Genomic DNA, 14,447 nt, shown 5'->3' with positions numbered 1-14,447 from the left:
AGTGGGCTGGTCATGTGATGAGAGAAAGGCAATGAAGGGACAACTCAGGCCCTCTATTGTTATTTTTTTAATTAAAAAAAATTTTCTCTGTAACTATAACATACTGGGTTTTTTTGTTCTTTTTAAAATAAATTTATTTATTTTTATTTTTCAACATTCACTTCCATAAGATTTTGAGTTCCAGATTTTCTCCCCATTTCTTCCCTCCCCCCAACCCAAGACAGCACGTAAATTGATATAGGCTCACATTAAATATTAATATTAAACCTATTTTCACATTAGTCATGTTGTAAAGAAAAACTAGAACCAATGGGAGAAACCATGAAAAAGAAGAAATGAAAAAAGGGGAAAAAAAGAGATAGAGCAAATAGTATGCTTCAATCTACATTCAGACTCCATAGTTCTTTGTCTGGATGTGGACAGCATTTTCCATCATGAGTCTTTTGGAGTTGTCTTAGATCCCTGCATTGATAAGAAGAGATAAATCTATCAAAGTTAGTCATCGCACAACATGGCTGTTGCTGTGTAAAATGTTCTCCTGGTTCTGCTCTCTTCACTCAGCATTAGTTCATGTAAGTCTTTCCAGGGTTTTCTGAAGTCTGCCTGCTCATCATTTCTAGCACAATGGTATTCCATTACATTCATATGCCACAACTTGTTCAGCCATTCCCCAATTTGATGGGCATCCTCTCAATTTCCAATTCTTTGCCACCACAAAAAGAGCTGCTATAAATATTTTTGTACATGTGGGTCCTTTTCCCATTTGTATGATCTCTTTGGGATACAGACTTAGAAGTGCTATTGCTGGATCAAAGGGTATGCACGGTTTTATAGCTTTTTGGGCATGGTTCCAAACTGCTCTCCAGAATGGATGGATCAGTTTACAACTCCACCAACAATGCATTTTGTGTTCCAATTTTACCACATTTTCTCCAGCATTTATCATTTTCCTGTTTTGTCATGTTAGATAGATGTGACATGGTCGTTCAGAGTTGTTTTGATTTTCATTTCTCTAATCAATAGTAATTTAGAGCATTTTTTCATATGACTACAGATAGCTTTAATTTCTTCCTCTGAAAACTGCCTGTTCATATCCTTTGACCATTTATCAATTGGGGAATGACTTGTATTCTAATAAATTTGACTCAGTTCTTGCTATGTTTTAGAAATGAGACCCTTTTCAGAGACACTGGTTGTAAAAATTCTTTCCCAGTGTTCTGCTTCCCTCCTAATCTTGGTTGCATTGGTTTGTTTTGAAAAAACTTTTAAATTTAATATAATCAGTTATCCATTTTGCATTTCATAATGTTCTCTATCTCTTGTTTGGTTATAAATTCTTCTGTTTTCCATAAATCCGACAGGTAAACTGTTCCTTGCTCTCCCAGTTTACTTATAGCATCAGCCTTTATAGCTAAATGGTGTACCAATTTTGGCTTTGTTTTAGTGTACAGTGTAAGATGTGGGTTTATGCCTAGTTTCTGCCATACTATTTTCAAATTTGCCCCGTTTTCATCAAATAGTAAAGTCTTCGGATTTATCAAACAGTAATTTACTATAGCCATTGACTACTGTATCTTGTATACTTAACCTATTCCAATGACCCACCACTCTATTTCTTAGCCAGTACCAAGTAGTTTTGATGATTGCTGCTTTATAATACAGTTTTAGATCTGGATTCCATTGTTATTTTTGTAATGTCAGGAGAAAGTGAGGAAATCCCCCAACATGTTAAGTGACTCCCCTATGGTGAACTTTGAGATCATAGACATAGAGCGTCGTAGTAATGGATTTAGCATCAGAAGACCTGGGTTCAAATCCTTCCTCTATTGCTTACTACCTGTGTTATCTTCAATATGTCACTTCGCTTTTCTGGGCCTCAATATTCTCATCTGTAAAATGAGGGGTTTGGACTAAGGTTCTCCACAGCCTTGAATCTATGATCCTGTAAAAGTTTTGCAGGTTGGACAGGCCTGGATGGCTTGCAATCTGTATCACAGGAGTGAATAACCTCATTGATGAGATCATAGATCTGTTTGAACTCTTAAGGACCACCTTCATCTCAGAGCTTTGGTAAGGAAACCACTTTGTAAATTATAGATGGTGATCAAAATTGGAGTGATGATTATTATACATCTGATAGGCTATGGTTTATATTTAGAAACTTGTCCCAACGGGAACCATTTATAGGAGCTAGCTGGAGCCTGTTCAAGTTAGGAAAACCCTTTAGTACCATTCAAAATAAACTTTATTGTTAAAATGCTTTAAAAGAAGGCCAAGAATCATGCAAATGTGGTTACTTGTCATGTATAATAAGCAGAATCAATGAGAGAATGAACCCATAAGAATATTGAGCCATTCAGATCATTGAGAGCTTCACTGGAATGACTTTTAAAAGCAAAAATAGATAGTTAGCTTAATTCTCCCTGGGACAGAGGTTTGTTTGTCTTGTTTGGACTACGCAGTTATACTTGGAAATTTGCATAAGGTTTGCCTTCTTTCCAAATGTGTCATTTGTAGAAGTAGCTTTTAGTGCTTTCATGAGCTTAGTAGAGAACTAGTAGCAATAAGTTTGGTTAATGCTTATTCTTAGAAAAATAATTAGGAATTTGTAGCATCTTTAATCTTTTAATTTGCGCTATTAGAGACCAGTGATTATGAACAATTTCAAGTATGTGAGGTGAGTGACATCATTTTAAATCCTGTTTCAAAGTATACTTCTGTCTGCAAGACTGAACAGCAAGTAGATCACCCTGGTTAATGCCAAGATTAACTGGTAAACAATTCCATTTCTCAACAAATTCAGATGTACATTCTTCCTTGTCATCGACCTTGCTATACAATGTCTCTCTAGTGCCCTTTCCCCACCTCCTAACTACCAAATTCTTTGAGCAGTGAACAGGCACAAATCAGGTGTCATTTACAGTTCAGATGCAATGATGATTTTGTACATTGAAGGTTTAAAGTTTAACTTGGTTTTGCATTTCACTCACCTTGCATACTTAACTTTTATGAGGCACTTTTTCTCATCTTCCTTGGCTCCTAAGGTAATTTGAAATAAGTTATCTCGAAAATATCAAAACTATTTCTTGATTTATTCTTCATTTCCTCTCCCCCTCCCTTTGCTTTTCATGAATCTATTGTCAAACGGTTTTTTTTGAGGGGGAAGGGGTAGCCACTACAGGGGAGGGGGTGCTGACTATATTCATTAATTAAGAGAAGAAGAGATGTAATAGGACTTAGGACTTCAGACTTGAATCCATTCAACTCTATCATCTCAACACCTGCCTCACTGCGGCTTAATTTTCTGAGTAATTTCCCAGGGGTGCCTCACAAACCGTGCCACTTTCCATAGCCTGTTAACCATGTCATTTTGTTGGCTTGAGTGCTACAGACATGTTACAGGTTGGTGAAGTTTTCTGTCTTTTCCTTAAAAATCTCTCTCTTTTCTTAAGATGCACCAATTCCCTTTGCCGTGGCTGATCCCATCCACATATCCATGTATTTTAGCTGAGATTACTTCCTTCTAGCTTAATGGTGACCAGTTAGTAAGTAGCATATGAGTGTGAAGGAAAGCATAAGTAGCCTCAATCAGTTCCCTCTAGCAGGCCTGGCTGGGACAGGCAGTTTGGCAAATATAGCAGCACAGCTGCCTTTGAAATAGCAAAGACTCTGCTGGGCATCTATTTGCGGATCATTTCCTTTGTGCACAAGGTCGGAAATGCCAGTTCTGGAGATGAAGCAAATATATTCCAGGCCCCCTCCTGCCTGTGCCATGTTTGCAGACCCCTACTTCTGCCATGACATCATAGGCATGCCTTTTATTTGGAGTTGGTAGGACTCATAGTTGTGCTGGAGGAAGACTAATGTCTGTGCCTTTAGAGGCTTCCTCTGAAAGATGTGTGATTTGGAGGTGACTGCCCAGGCTGTTCTGGTGCAATGTGGTTGGGGAAGAATATGATGTGTGGTGTCCCAAGAGACAAACAGGATTTTATCAGCCACTCTTCATTTGAGTCAGAAAATCAGATGCCTTGAAATTGGTTGAAACAGTCAGCAAGGTAGAGATTTCTGCCTAACATAATGGGACTTCAGAAGCAGCCAAGCCGAATGACTCCTGTAATACAGAATGTGAAGCAATAGGTAAAAGCTACCAGCAGGCAGATGTGGGTTCAGAATAAAGGACATCTTAAAACAATCAGCTGTCAAAAAAGCATAGGATTAAATGCAAAGGACCTTAGAGGCCAACCCCCTCATTTTTCAAAAGAGGAAACCGATGTGGAGATTAACTGATCTGCCCGAGGTCACACAAATAATATAAGAGGTGAAATTTGAACTGAGATCCTCTGATTCCAGTGGTAGTGCTATTTCTATCATACCGAAGTGTTCTCTAGATGAAAGGGGATGACCTCAAGATAGTGAGTTCCCCTTGGTGGAGGTGCCCAAGTGGTGGCTGTACTCTACATTCCAGTCTAACTAGATGAGTAGACATTCTCTTCATTCAACATGCCATCTCTCCCTACCAGACATTTGCCAAGGCTGTCTCCAGTGACCCTCTTCAATTCCACCTTTTATTACCCATCTCTTTTGTCAAGATTCATTTCTGGTGTCACTGCTTTGATATAGGTCTCTGCGGTCATCTCAGCTGCCTGAACGTTTTCTTTCCTAAAGTATTCCTATAGCACGTTGTTTAGATTTCTCTTTTGCTGCCAGCATTCTCTGCTTTGCATCATGTTTAACTCTGGACGTGGAGTATCCTCCTTGGTCCACCCCTTACATTACTCTATAGAACCCGAGTGCCTTAAAGGCAGGAACTGTGTTTTTTTTAATTTCATTTCTCCAATGCCTTATGCATATATGACTATATGCAGGATTTCTGAGTTCATCAGCATGGGGTCTCCCAGCTTAGAAACTCCCTTCACCATCCCGCTTAGTAGATAAGTCCTAGAGAACTACCCAAGGCACAGAGGAGTTAAGTGATTTTCTCAAGGTCACAAAACTAGTAAGTGACAGAGGTGAGATATGAACCAAGGTCTCCCTGACTTTAAGTCTAGCACTCAATGAACCTAAGACACACAGGCTGCTGCTCTTCATAAAATGAGTACATATTTTAATTAATGCAGTAGATATGTATTTCTTTTTTGGGCAGCTAGGTAGTACCATGGATAGAGTGCTGGGCCTAGAGTCAGGAAGACTCATCTTCATGAGTTCAAAGGTGGCTTTAGACACTTACTAGCTGTGTGACCCTGGGCAAGTCACTTAACCCTGTTTGCCTCAGTTCCTCATATGTAAAATGAGTTGAAGGAAATGGCAAACCACTCCAGTATCTTTGCCAAGAAAACCACAAATAAGATCGTGAAGAGTCAGACACTACTGAAAAACAACTGAACAACAAAGATATGTATTTTAATTCAACTATCTAATGTCTTTTAATTAAAGGATATTGTAACAAAAGACATTATAGACCAATGCCTTAAGTAGAGGTTGGGCTGGATCTTCTCTGAGGTCCTTTTACCTCTAATATGCCCTGATCCTGACATTTCTTTAGCAATATAAACACTACCAGCAGGGAAGACATTAAATTGAGGTGTAGCAAAGGCACCCCCCAAATTAAAGTCTTCACTTCAACTTCCTTTTGGTTGGCTAATATTTTTACCCACTATCAATCAGACAGATGTTGGGAGCTGTTTTATTTTCTAGGAATGGGGGAGGGTTTGGTCTGATCTACCTATACTCTTGTATCTGGGTAATCTTGTGTTATATTTGAGAAGAAATTGGCTGGAGTCAGAGATTCAGTCTGTGGTTGATAATCAGACTGTGGCATCCTGCAGAATTAAGTACACCATGTGGGGATTGCACCTCAAGCCTATGTTTGGTAATCGGATACTCTACTCCATGCCAACAGAGCTGACTAGCCCAAAGACCCTGACTATATGGACTCATCATCCCTACCCACTTTCTGGATGGGTCAGTCCATGCCTTGGGACCATTTCTTGTAGAGACAGCCTTTTTCTCTCTTACTCTTTGTCCCCATCTCTTGTGGGTCTTGCCCTTCAAACCCACCCAAAAGCAAATATACAAATAAAAAACCTTTGAAGTGATAAAATATTACCAATCTTCCTTTTTTAGACCTCTCATTAACAGTTTCTTATGCACTTCCGTTGGACTTTTCACGTAAGAATGTGCATTGTGCTGGGCCTTATATATATATTTAAATATTTATACATATTTATTTATATACATATATATACATATATACATATATACATACATGTGTGTATATATACATACATGTATATCAGTACCTAGGAAAGCACTCTACACAGAGTAGGCACTTGTTCAGTGTTTGATTGTTGCTTGGTTGATTAAATCAATGTATGAATGAATGAATGAATGATAAAATAGGTCTGGGACTATTCTTGTGGTCACCATATGGGTGAAAAGCATTTGGCTATGTTGGTACAATAATAATAATCTGTTTATGTCAAGTTTTAGGGTGTTAGGATGAATTTTCACATGCTTCATAATCAAGCCAACCCATGATAAATCAGGAGAAACTGACAGTCCCAGTTGTTCATATATTCCTCCTCTCACATCCATTTTCCAGCTTTCCTTTATGCACTGTTCCTTGAGGATATGGCCTGTCTTGTTTGTATTCCCAGACATTAGCACAATGTCTAGCACATAGTGCTTAATAAATTATTTTTCTCTTTACTTGGGTGTTCACCTGCTTGCCCCCATCCTTCCCTACACGCGTGATAGGGTGTGAACACAAAATCCTTTTTTCATGTAATGAAGCACAACATGAGGCTGGATAGGTTGCTGTAGTCAGAAGCACTCGAGCAGGGACTCTAACACCACCATCCCCTAACAAGGGAGGAGTGCCTTATGATACCACCCACCTACTTCTTCAGACTTTGGCCCCAGGTTTCCCTCACTTGTCTCTTTGATTGGGCCCAAAATGAGATCCTATTTTTGATAGGTTATCAGAGTAGGTCTTCATTAAGGCAATTTAGATTTTTTTTTAAAATCATCAGAGGATTGGAGTATGAGAGGTAGACAGAAGGGGATAAATTGTTCCAGCCAATTGGCCCCTTTGGGGCAATTACCCAGGGATACCCACCACTAGTTACTTATTTATCAGCTTAGTTCTCATCTGTGAAAGTATAGGATCATATACATGATCATGGCTGACGTGTTTGCTTCATGTTTCCTGCGCCCATCCTACTCGCAGGGATCTTTTGTGTTCAATTGGAGATTTGGGGGAACTCTTCCCCTTTCCCACTTCCTCTTTCTGACATCCCATTCATTTCCTTTGCAACAGAAGAACTCAAGGAGAAGCTGAAAGACTACGTGGACAAGGTGAATGCTCACAAGCCGGGCTTCATTAAGGTCGTCCGCCATAACAAGCAAGAAGGGCTGATCCGTTCCCGCGTAAGTGGCTGGCGAGCAGCCACAGCTCCAGTAGTCGCTCTCTTTGATGCCCATGTGGAGTTCAATGTTGGCTGGTAGGTGCCGAGACTTTTATCATCTCTCTCGGGCTTTCTGTGAAAGGGTCTTGGAGGCACCATTGGCTTGAATTCTGATCTGCCCCAACCCTTTCCTCCCATTTTGGGGAGCATGAGCTGGAGATGGTCCCTTGGCTTATCCAGTAAAGTAGTTAAGTAGTGATGGCATGATTGCTCATGGACAATGTGAATGCCTGGTTGTGCAGAGATCCTCTGTTGACAGAGAAAGGACTACATTTGCTGGGATGGGTAAAACACCTAGGTTTTATCAGGTTGTGAGCTATGCCTTTGCAGAAAACATTTCAGATAAACACTGAATCTTCTAAATCTGGGGTTTCTTACTATCTGCATGGCATCAAATGAAAAGTTAATATTAATAGGAGGCAGAGTAATACGGTGGAAGGAGGACTGGATTCCGGACCTAGGTTCAAATCTCATTCGTGCAACTTACTACCTATGGAGTAAGACCATGGGCAAATAACTTCACTTCTGGACCTTGGTTTCCTCACCTGTAAAACAAGGGCATTGGATGACTGCACATGTCTTCTAAGGGCCCTTTCAGCTCTAAAGCTACAAATCTATAAGCCTAGGATGATGATGATGTTGATAGCATGCTAGATTTGGAATCAGGAAAACCTGGGTTCAAATTCTGCCACAGCTACTTACTAGCCATGTGACTTTGGACAAAGTCACTTCCACTCTCTGAGCTTCAGTTTCCTCATCTATAAAACTGAAATGATCATGCCCATTATCCTTGCATCACAGGGCTATGGTTAAGTTTAAGAGAAATATACATACATACATACATACATATGTACATCTATACATACATATACACATATATAATTTTATAAACATACATATGTACATCTATACATACATATGTACATATATAATTTTATAAACTTTACAGTGCCATATAAATGTCAACTATTATTGCCATTTTTAATTTTTTTTTTTTGGCAAAGCAGTTATGGTCAAGTGACTTGCCCAGGGTCACACAGCTAGTAAATGTCAAGTGTCTGAGGCTGGATTTGACCTTGGGTCCTCCTGACTCTAGGGCCAGTGCTTTATCAACTGCACCACCTAGCTGCCCCTGTTATTACCATTAGTATAAATATAGCAGTTCACAATTATAAAGGCACTTATACAGTATCTACTATGTGTCAAGCACTGTACTGAGCACTTTCTTATTGTAACAAATACCACAACAATCCTGGGAGGTAAGTATTATTAGTATTTTCATGTTATAGACTGAAACAGACAGAGATTAAGTGACTTACTCCAGGGTCACACAGTTAGAAAGTGTCTAAGGCTGGATTTGAACTCAAGTCTTCCTGACTTCTATCCACCATACCACAAGCTACGTCCTGGAAATGTCAAGCAGAGACTTCACTTATGAAGTTAATTCTTCAACACGCCTATGAAGTGGGTAGTGAAAATTATCCCCATTTTATGAATGAGTAAACTGAGACTTGGAAAGAGAGAATGACTTATCCAAGACCACATAGTTAAGTACTTAATGAAACCTAAACTTGAACCCACTTCTGATTTCACATTCAGGGTTCTTTCTGTTAGACCACTCAAGAAACAGGAAGAAACAAAAAGCAAAGTAGGTCCCTTTTGTGTTACAGACTAGACTTGGGCTTGTTTTCCCATGACTCATGGGAAATTAAGATTGTAGCTAACAGTTTTTTATGATTAAAGTTCCTGCTTGGCATTTTCAGCCACTTACAAACCATTTTCATTGAATTTATGGTTGGGATAGGAGAGGGAATTAGATTGTTTAAAACTGATTTGAATAAACAATTATTCAGAAAATCTAATGCTAATGAGCAGAGGCCCTCTCCAGAAATACATTAATCATTATGAGTCAACAGGTATCTTGAAGCGGCCATTGATGGGCCCCCAAATCTTATTCTTCTTTGAGGCTGTTTACTTCTCTTCCAAACCTATGTCTTGAGGGTTAAAGGAGCTAGAGATGATAAAACAAATGAGGGAGACAGACAAACAGAGAGAGGGAGAGAAAGAGAGAAAGGGAGGGAGGGAGGAGAGGGAGAGAGAAGAGAGAGGAAGGGGAGAGAGACAGAGAAAGAGAGAGAGAGAGAGAGAGAGAGAGAGAGAGAGAGAGAGAGAGAGAGAGAGAGAGCGAGAGAGAGCGCAAGCATAGAGAAGAGAACACATAGTCAGGACAGATTATTGTCTTCAAATATTTTGTTTAGATCCAAAACAAAGGAGAGCAAAGACCAAGTGGGAGTGGTACTGTGATATGATGTGGAGCCAGAGGTCCTAGATTTGAATCTCAACTCTGTCACTTCACATATGTGTTATTTTGGCCAAGTCGTTTCTTCTCTCTCTCTCTCTCTCTCTCTCTGCTTCAGTTTTTACACCTGTAAAATGACAGACTAGAAGATCTATGATTTTCCTTCCAGCTCTAAATCTATAGCCCTACAATCCTGTGAACTCTAGCAAGCATACTTTGGTTCAGATAAGGAGGAATTTCTTGTTATTGCTGGGTCCAAACATATGTGTGGTTTCAAATTGCTTCCCGGAATGGTTGAGCCAACCCCAGGGCCAGTTGATGTGCCTACTTTCCCTCAGTCTCTCCAACATTTTCCATTTACATTTTTCGTCATCTTTGCCCATCTCATGAGTGTGAAGTGGAACCTCAGAGTTGCTTTAATTTGCATTTCTCTAATCAATAGTGAATTGGAGCATTTTTAGAAAAACACACTTGTTGTCAGATTGGATTTTTAAAGAAGAACTTCTTAACAATGAGAGCTCTTCAAAAATGGAACGGATTGCCTTAGAAGGCGGTGTTTTTCTATCACTGAAGGTATTCAATGAGTAATTTGTATGATTACTTGCCAAGGAGGTAACAGAGGAGATTCATAAGCAGGTATGGGTAGGGATAGATGACTTCTGTCTTCCTTTCTGGCTCTAAGATTTGGTGATTCTATGAATATCACACAGTGACAATTGAAAAAAAAAATTTTCTGGGTCCCAATGTCTTCCGCCAGGATGACAATATACAGTCACACTTGATTTAAATGTTTCGCTTCCCTCAGTGGGGCAGCTAGATGGCATAGTGGATAGAGTAGGGGGCCTGGAGTCATCTTTCTGAGTTCAAATCTGGCCCTAGACACTTACTAGCTGTGTGACCCTGGGCAAGTCACTTAATCCTGTTTCCCTCAGTTTCCTTCTCTGTAAAAATGAGCTGGAGGAGGAAATGGCAAACCACCCCAGTATCTCTGCCAAGAAAACCCCAGATGGGGTCCCAGAGAGTAACACATGAGTAAAAACAACTGAACAACAAAGCTCCCTCAGTAATGTACTATGAATTTATAGAAGACCGAAGTTAAAATTTAGTCATTCCCATGAAAGCTAAAGTTTTCTTTTTCCCTTCTTGAGAACAATTCTTATTCTGATTTTATTTGGAAGAAGGTAGAAAAAGAGAAGTGCCCCTGGACTGGTTGGCTTTGGGCAGCATGTAGGAAGAATTCTAAAATATTCTAACACCCTGGCCTTTGGCCTTGCTTTAGGGAACTTGCCAGGGCGAAGGGAACTTCCACGTAATTGTTAAAAATGAAGTTTTGTATCTTTTTCATAGATCATTAAAATACATTTTAAAATACATTAAAACATGAGTGGAAATGGAGATATTGTTCTAATTTTTAAGAAAGAGAATAATTGATTGTTGATAAATCAAAATAAAGAAAAAGAAAGAGAATAATTTAGAATCTATAGGATCTGGGCCAGTGAGGTTGACTTTGTTCCCTTATAAAGGGATGATTTTAAACATATAGAAAGAAAAGTAGTGGTCACTAACCAGCAACATGGTTTCATCAAGAACTGGTTATGGCAGACTAACCTGGCATAACCTTCTTTTGAAGAAGTTACTAGACTGATAGATCAGGGGAATGCCATACATACGATAAATATGAACATTCGTAAAGTATTTGACAAAGTCCTTCATACTATACACGTGGCAAATTGGAAAGATGTGGGCTAGATGATATAGAGAGGTAGATTTGGAACTGGCTGTATATTGGGCCCAAATAGTAATCATTACTGTAATAGTACAAAAAGGTAAATTTTAGTTCCGTATGAGGATAAATTTCCTAACAATTAGAGTTACCCTAGAGTAAAATGAGTTGTTTTGGGATTGAGGGGTCTTCGAGCAAATCTTAGATGAGTATTTGTCCAGATGACAGTAGAGGAGGTTGATGCTTAGGCTGGGTCTTGGCCTAGATGACCTCTGACACCCATCGAACTCATAATTCTGTAAAATTCCTTCCCCTTGCTTCCAAGGGAATTTCTAAGCTTGTTTTTATGATGGTTCCAGGGTTCCATTCTACCTACCCTGTTCAAGGGTGAGGAAGAATATTATTATTCTGGAAACTTTTCCCACTTTTTCTGGGTCTATCTCTGCAGCAGTAGCTATCTCTCTGCCTTCTTCCCCCTCAGGGCAGAACCTGTGCTCACCAGGATAAAAGAAAACCGGAAGCGGATCATTTCTCCATCCTTCGACAATATCAAATATGATAATTTTGAGATTGAAGAATATCCCCTGGCTGCACAAGGCTTTGACTGGGAGCTGTGGTGTCGCTATTTAAATCCTCCCAAGTCCTGGTGGAAGTTGGAGAATTCAACTGCTCCAATAAGGTATGTGCCCAGGCTGATGCACTCTCACCCTTCTGATGTACAAGCAGGTTATCTGTTTCCATCCACCCCTGGAGGGCATTTGGCCACTGGCCCAAATCTATCCCCTCCCACCACCTGCTTATCTGCTCTCACCATCAATTCCTCTCAGTTGGGCCAGGACCTTGTGGCTTTCCCCAGAGTAAAGCAACTGAAATTTCACCAACAGAAAATGGGGCTTCCAACTACCTTTCAAGGCCCAAATCATCTCTGCCGTTGCTATCTTTTGTGTCATCAACTGGAAAATACAATATTGGATTGGGTAGACTTAGCTTCTTATGAGTCAAAACCCATTAAAAAAATTAAGCTCTACAAGACAGTTACTATGTTCTTTGTTAATAGGGGTCATGTTATTATCACCATGCTATGTTGTGGTCTGATGACTGAACAGAATATTTTTTGAAAATGTTGTAATGAGCAATTCCTAAGAGGCATAATGGAAAAGGTCCCGGACTCCTTGTCACTAATACCTCATATGTGGCTTTAGGCAAGTCAATTCCCCTTTGAGATCCTCAATTTTTTCATCTAGAAAATGAGAATAACAATGCTTATTCTACCTCTGCCCCACCCAGCATTGGTGTGAGGAGCAAATAATTTAAAGTACATAAAGTCCTTTGTAACATAAAATTCTATATTATTATTCAATTTGATTCACCAAACATTTCTTAAATACCTACCACATGCAATAATGGGCAGCAGATAGAGCACTAGGCCTGGGGTCAGGAAGACCTGAGTTTAATTCCAGCCTCAGACACTCATTAGCTGTGTAACCCTGGGCAAGTCACTTAATCCTGTTAGCCTCAGTTTCCTCATCTGTAAAACTGGAGAAGGAAATGGCAAACCACTCCAGTATTCTTGCCAAGAAAATCCCAAAAGGGATCACAAAGTGTCAGACACTGAAAAACATCTAAAATGTGCACTGATAATAACTGACATTTATATAGTGCTTTAAGGTCTTCGAAGGATTTCACATATGTTTTCTCAACTGAATATCACAACCACCTTATAAAGTAAGTGCCTCTACTACTATTATTCCCATTTTACACATGAGGAAACTGAGGCTCAGAGGCATTAAGTGACTTGGCCAGGGTTACACAGCTACTAAGTGATTGGAATGGGATTTAAACTCAGGTCTTTCCAATTCCAGGCTGACTATTTGATCAGCTGTAGTATGTGTGTTCTCTCCCTCTCTCTCTCTCTCTCTCTCTCTCTCTCTCTCTCTCTCTCTCTCTCTCTCTCTCTCTCTCTCACACACACACACACACACACACACACACACACACACACAGACACACACACACACACATTTTATGACACTATGTTAGCTGCTGGAGATATAAAGCCACAAATGCAATAGTTCCTTCCCTCAAGGAGCATACATTCTGCTGAAAGGAGATAAAATATGCATAGATAAGTAAATATAATATATATATACACAGTAAACACAAAATAAGCCAAAAGACTCTGATTCAGTTTTTACTTCTGTCACACGCTGGCTATGTAGCCTTGACGAAGTCACTTAGGCAGCTTGATGGAACAATATGTCACAATGGGCCAGGAATCTGGAAGACCTGGGTCCCAAACTGCCGTCATACACTTACTAGCTGTGTGACTTCAGACAAGTCATTTAACCTAAATTTCCTTATCTATAAAATAGAGATAATAGTAGTATCTATCTATCAGGGAGGGTGGTTGTGAGGAAAAAAATGGGACAATATTTGGAAAGTCCAATGCAAACCTTTAGATGTCATATAAGTCCTTGTTATTATTAGTTATTATTAACTTCTTAGTACTCTGGGCAGCTCTCTAAGGCTCTGAGTTGCAAAGATGGTGCCAACATGTCTTGGTAGAAGGAATTTCTTAATCCTGTAACAATGAAGCTGTAGATCAAGTATCTAACTCTCATATTGCCTAAAATGTACGTGGCTGTGCACATGTTGGAATGCCGAAGTAGAATGGAAGTTTCTTGATGGTAGGAATGGCTTCTTTTTATCTTTGCATTTTCAGTGTCTGGAATACTATGTGGTACATAGTAGGTGCTTCATAAATACTGGTAGAATATAACTGAATGGGATTGGGTTAAGTAAGGCAACTCATTTCGTCAAAGACCGGCAGCAGCTAGAGTTGAGATGGAAGTAATGCCATCCAAGCAAGACCACCATGATCATCAGTTCACTTTCAGTAGACAAGATCCAAGATAGAGGAGAGCCTTTCACTCAGATATAATCAATTCTCACAGCTGAT

The 14,447-nt window shown here is 39.6% G+C and overlaps 1 protein-coding gene across 3 annotated transcripts in view; it reads left to right on the top strand.

The window, feature by feature from the left end:
• The window catches only part of GALNT18 (polypeptide N-acetylgalactosaminyltransferase 18), a 449,323-nt gene that overhangs the window by 296,645 nt on the left and 138,231 nt on the right, over window positions 1-14,447 (top strand). For all 3 annotated transcript variants that reach the window (XM_021001955.2, XM_021001956.2, XM_021001953.2), the window contains exons 4-5: window positions 7,319-7,502; window positions 11,970-12,167. In XM_021001955.2, coding sequence (XP_020857614.1) covers window positions 7,319-7,502; window positions 11,970-12,167 — 382 coding nt within the window. The remainder of the gene's footprint in view (window positions 1-7,318; window positions 7,503-11,969; window positions 12,168-14,447) is intronic.

Source organism: Phascolarctos cinereus, unplaced genomic scaffold (assembly GCF_003287225.1).
Source record: "Phascolarctos cinereus isolate Bilbo 61053 unplaced genomic scaffold, phaCin_HiC Scaffold_9;HRSCAF=440, whole genome shotgun sequence".
NCBI classification, from domain to species: Eukaryota; Metazoa; Chordata; class Mammalia; order Diprotodontia; family Phascolarctidae; genus Phascolarctos; species Phascolarctos cinereus.
The sequence above is the reverse complement of the archived record's forward strand: the minus strand, read 5'-3'. Positions and strand labels throughout refer to the sequence as shown.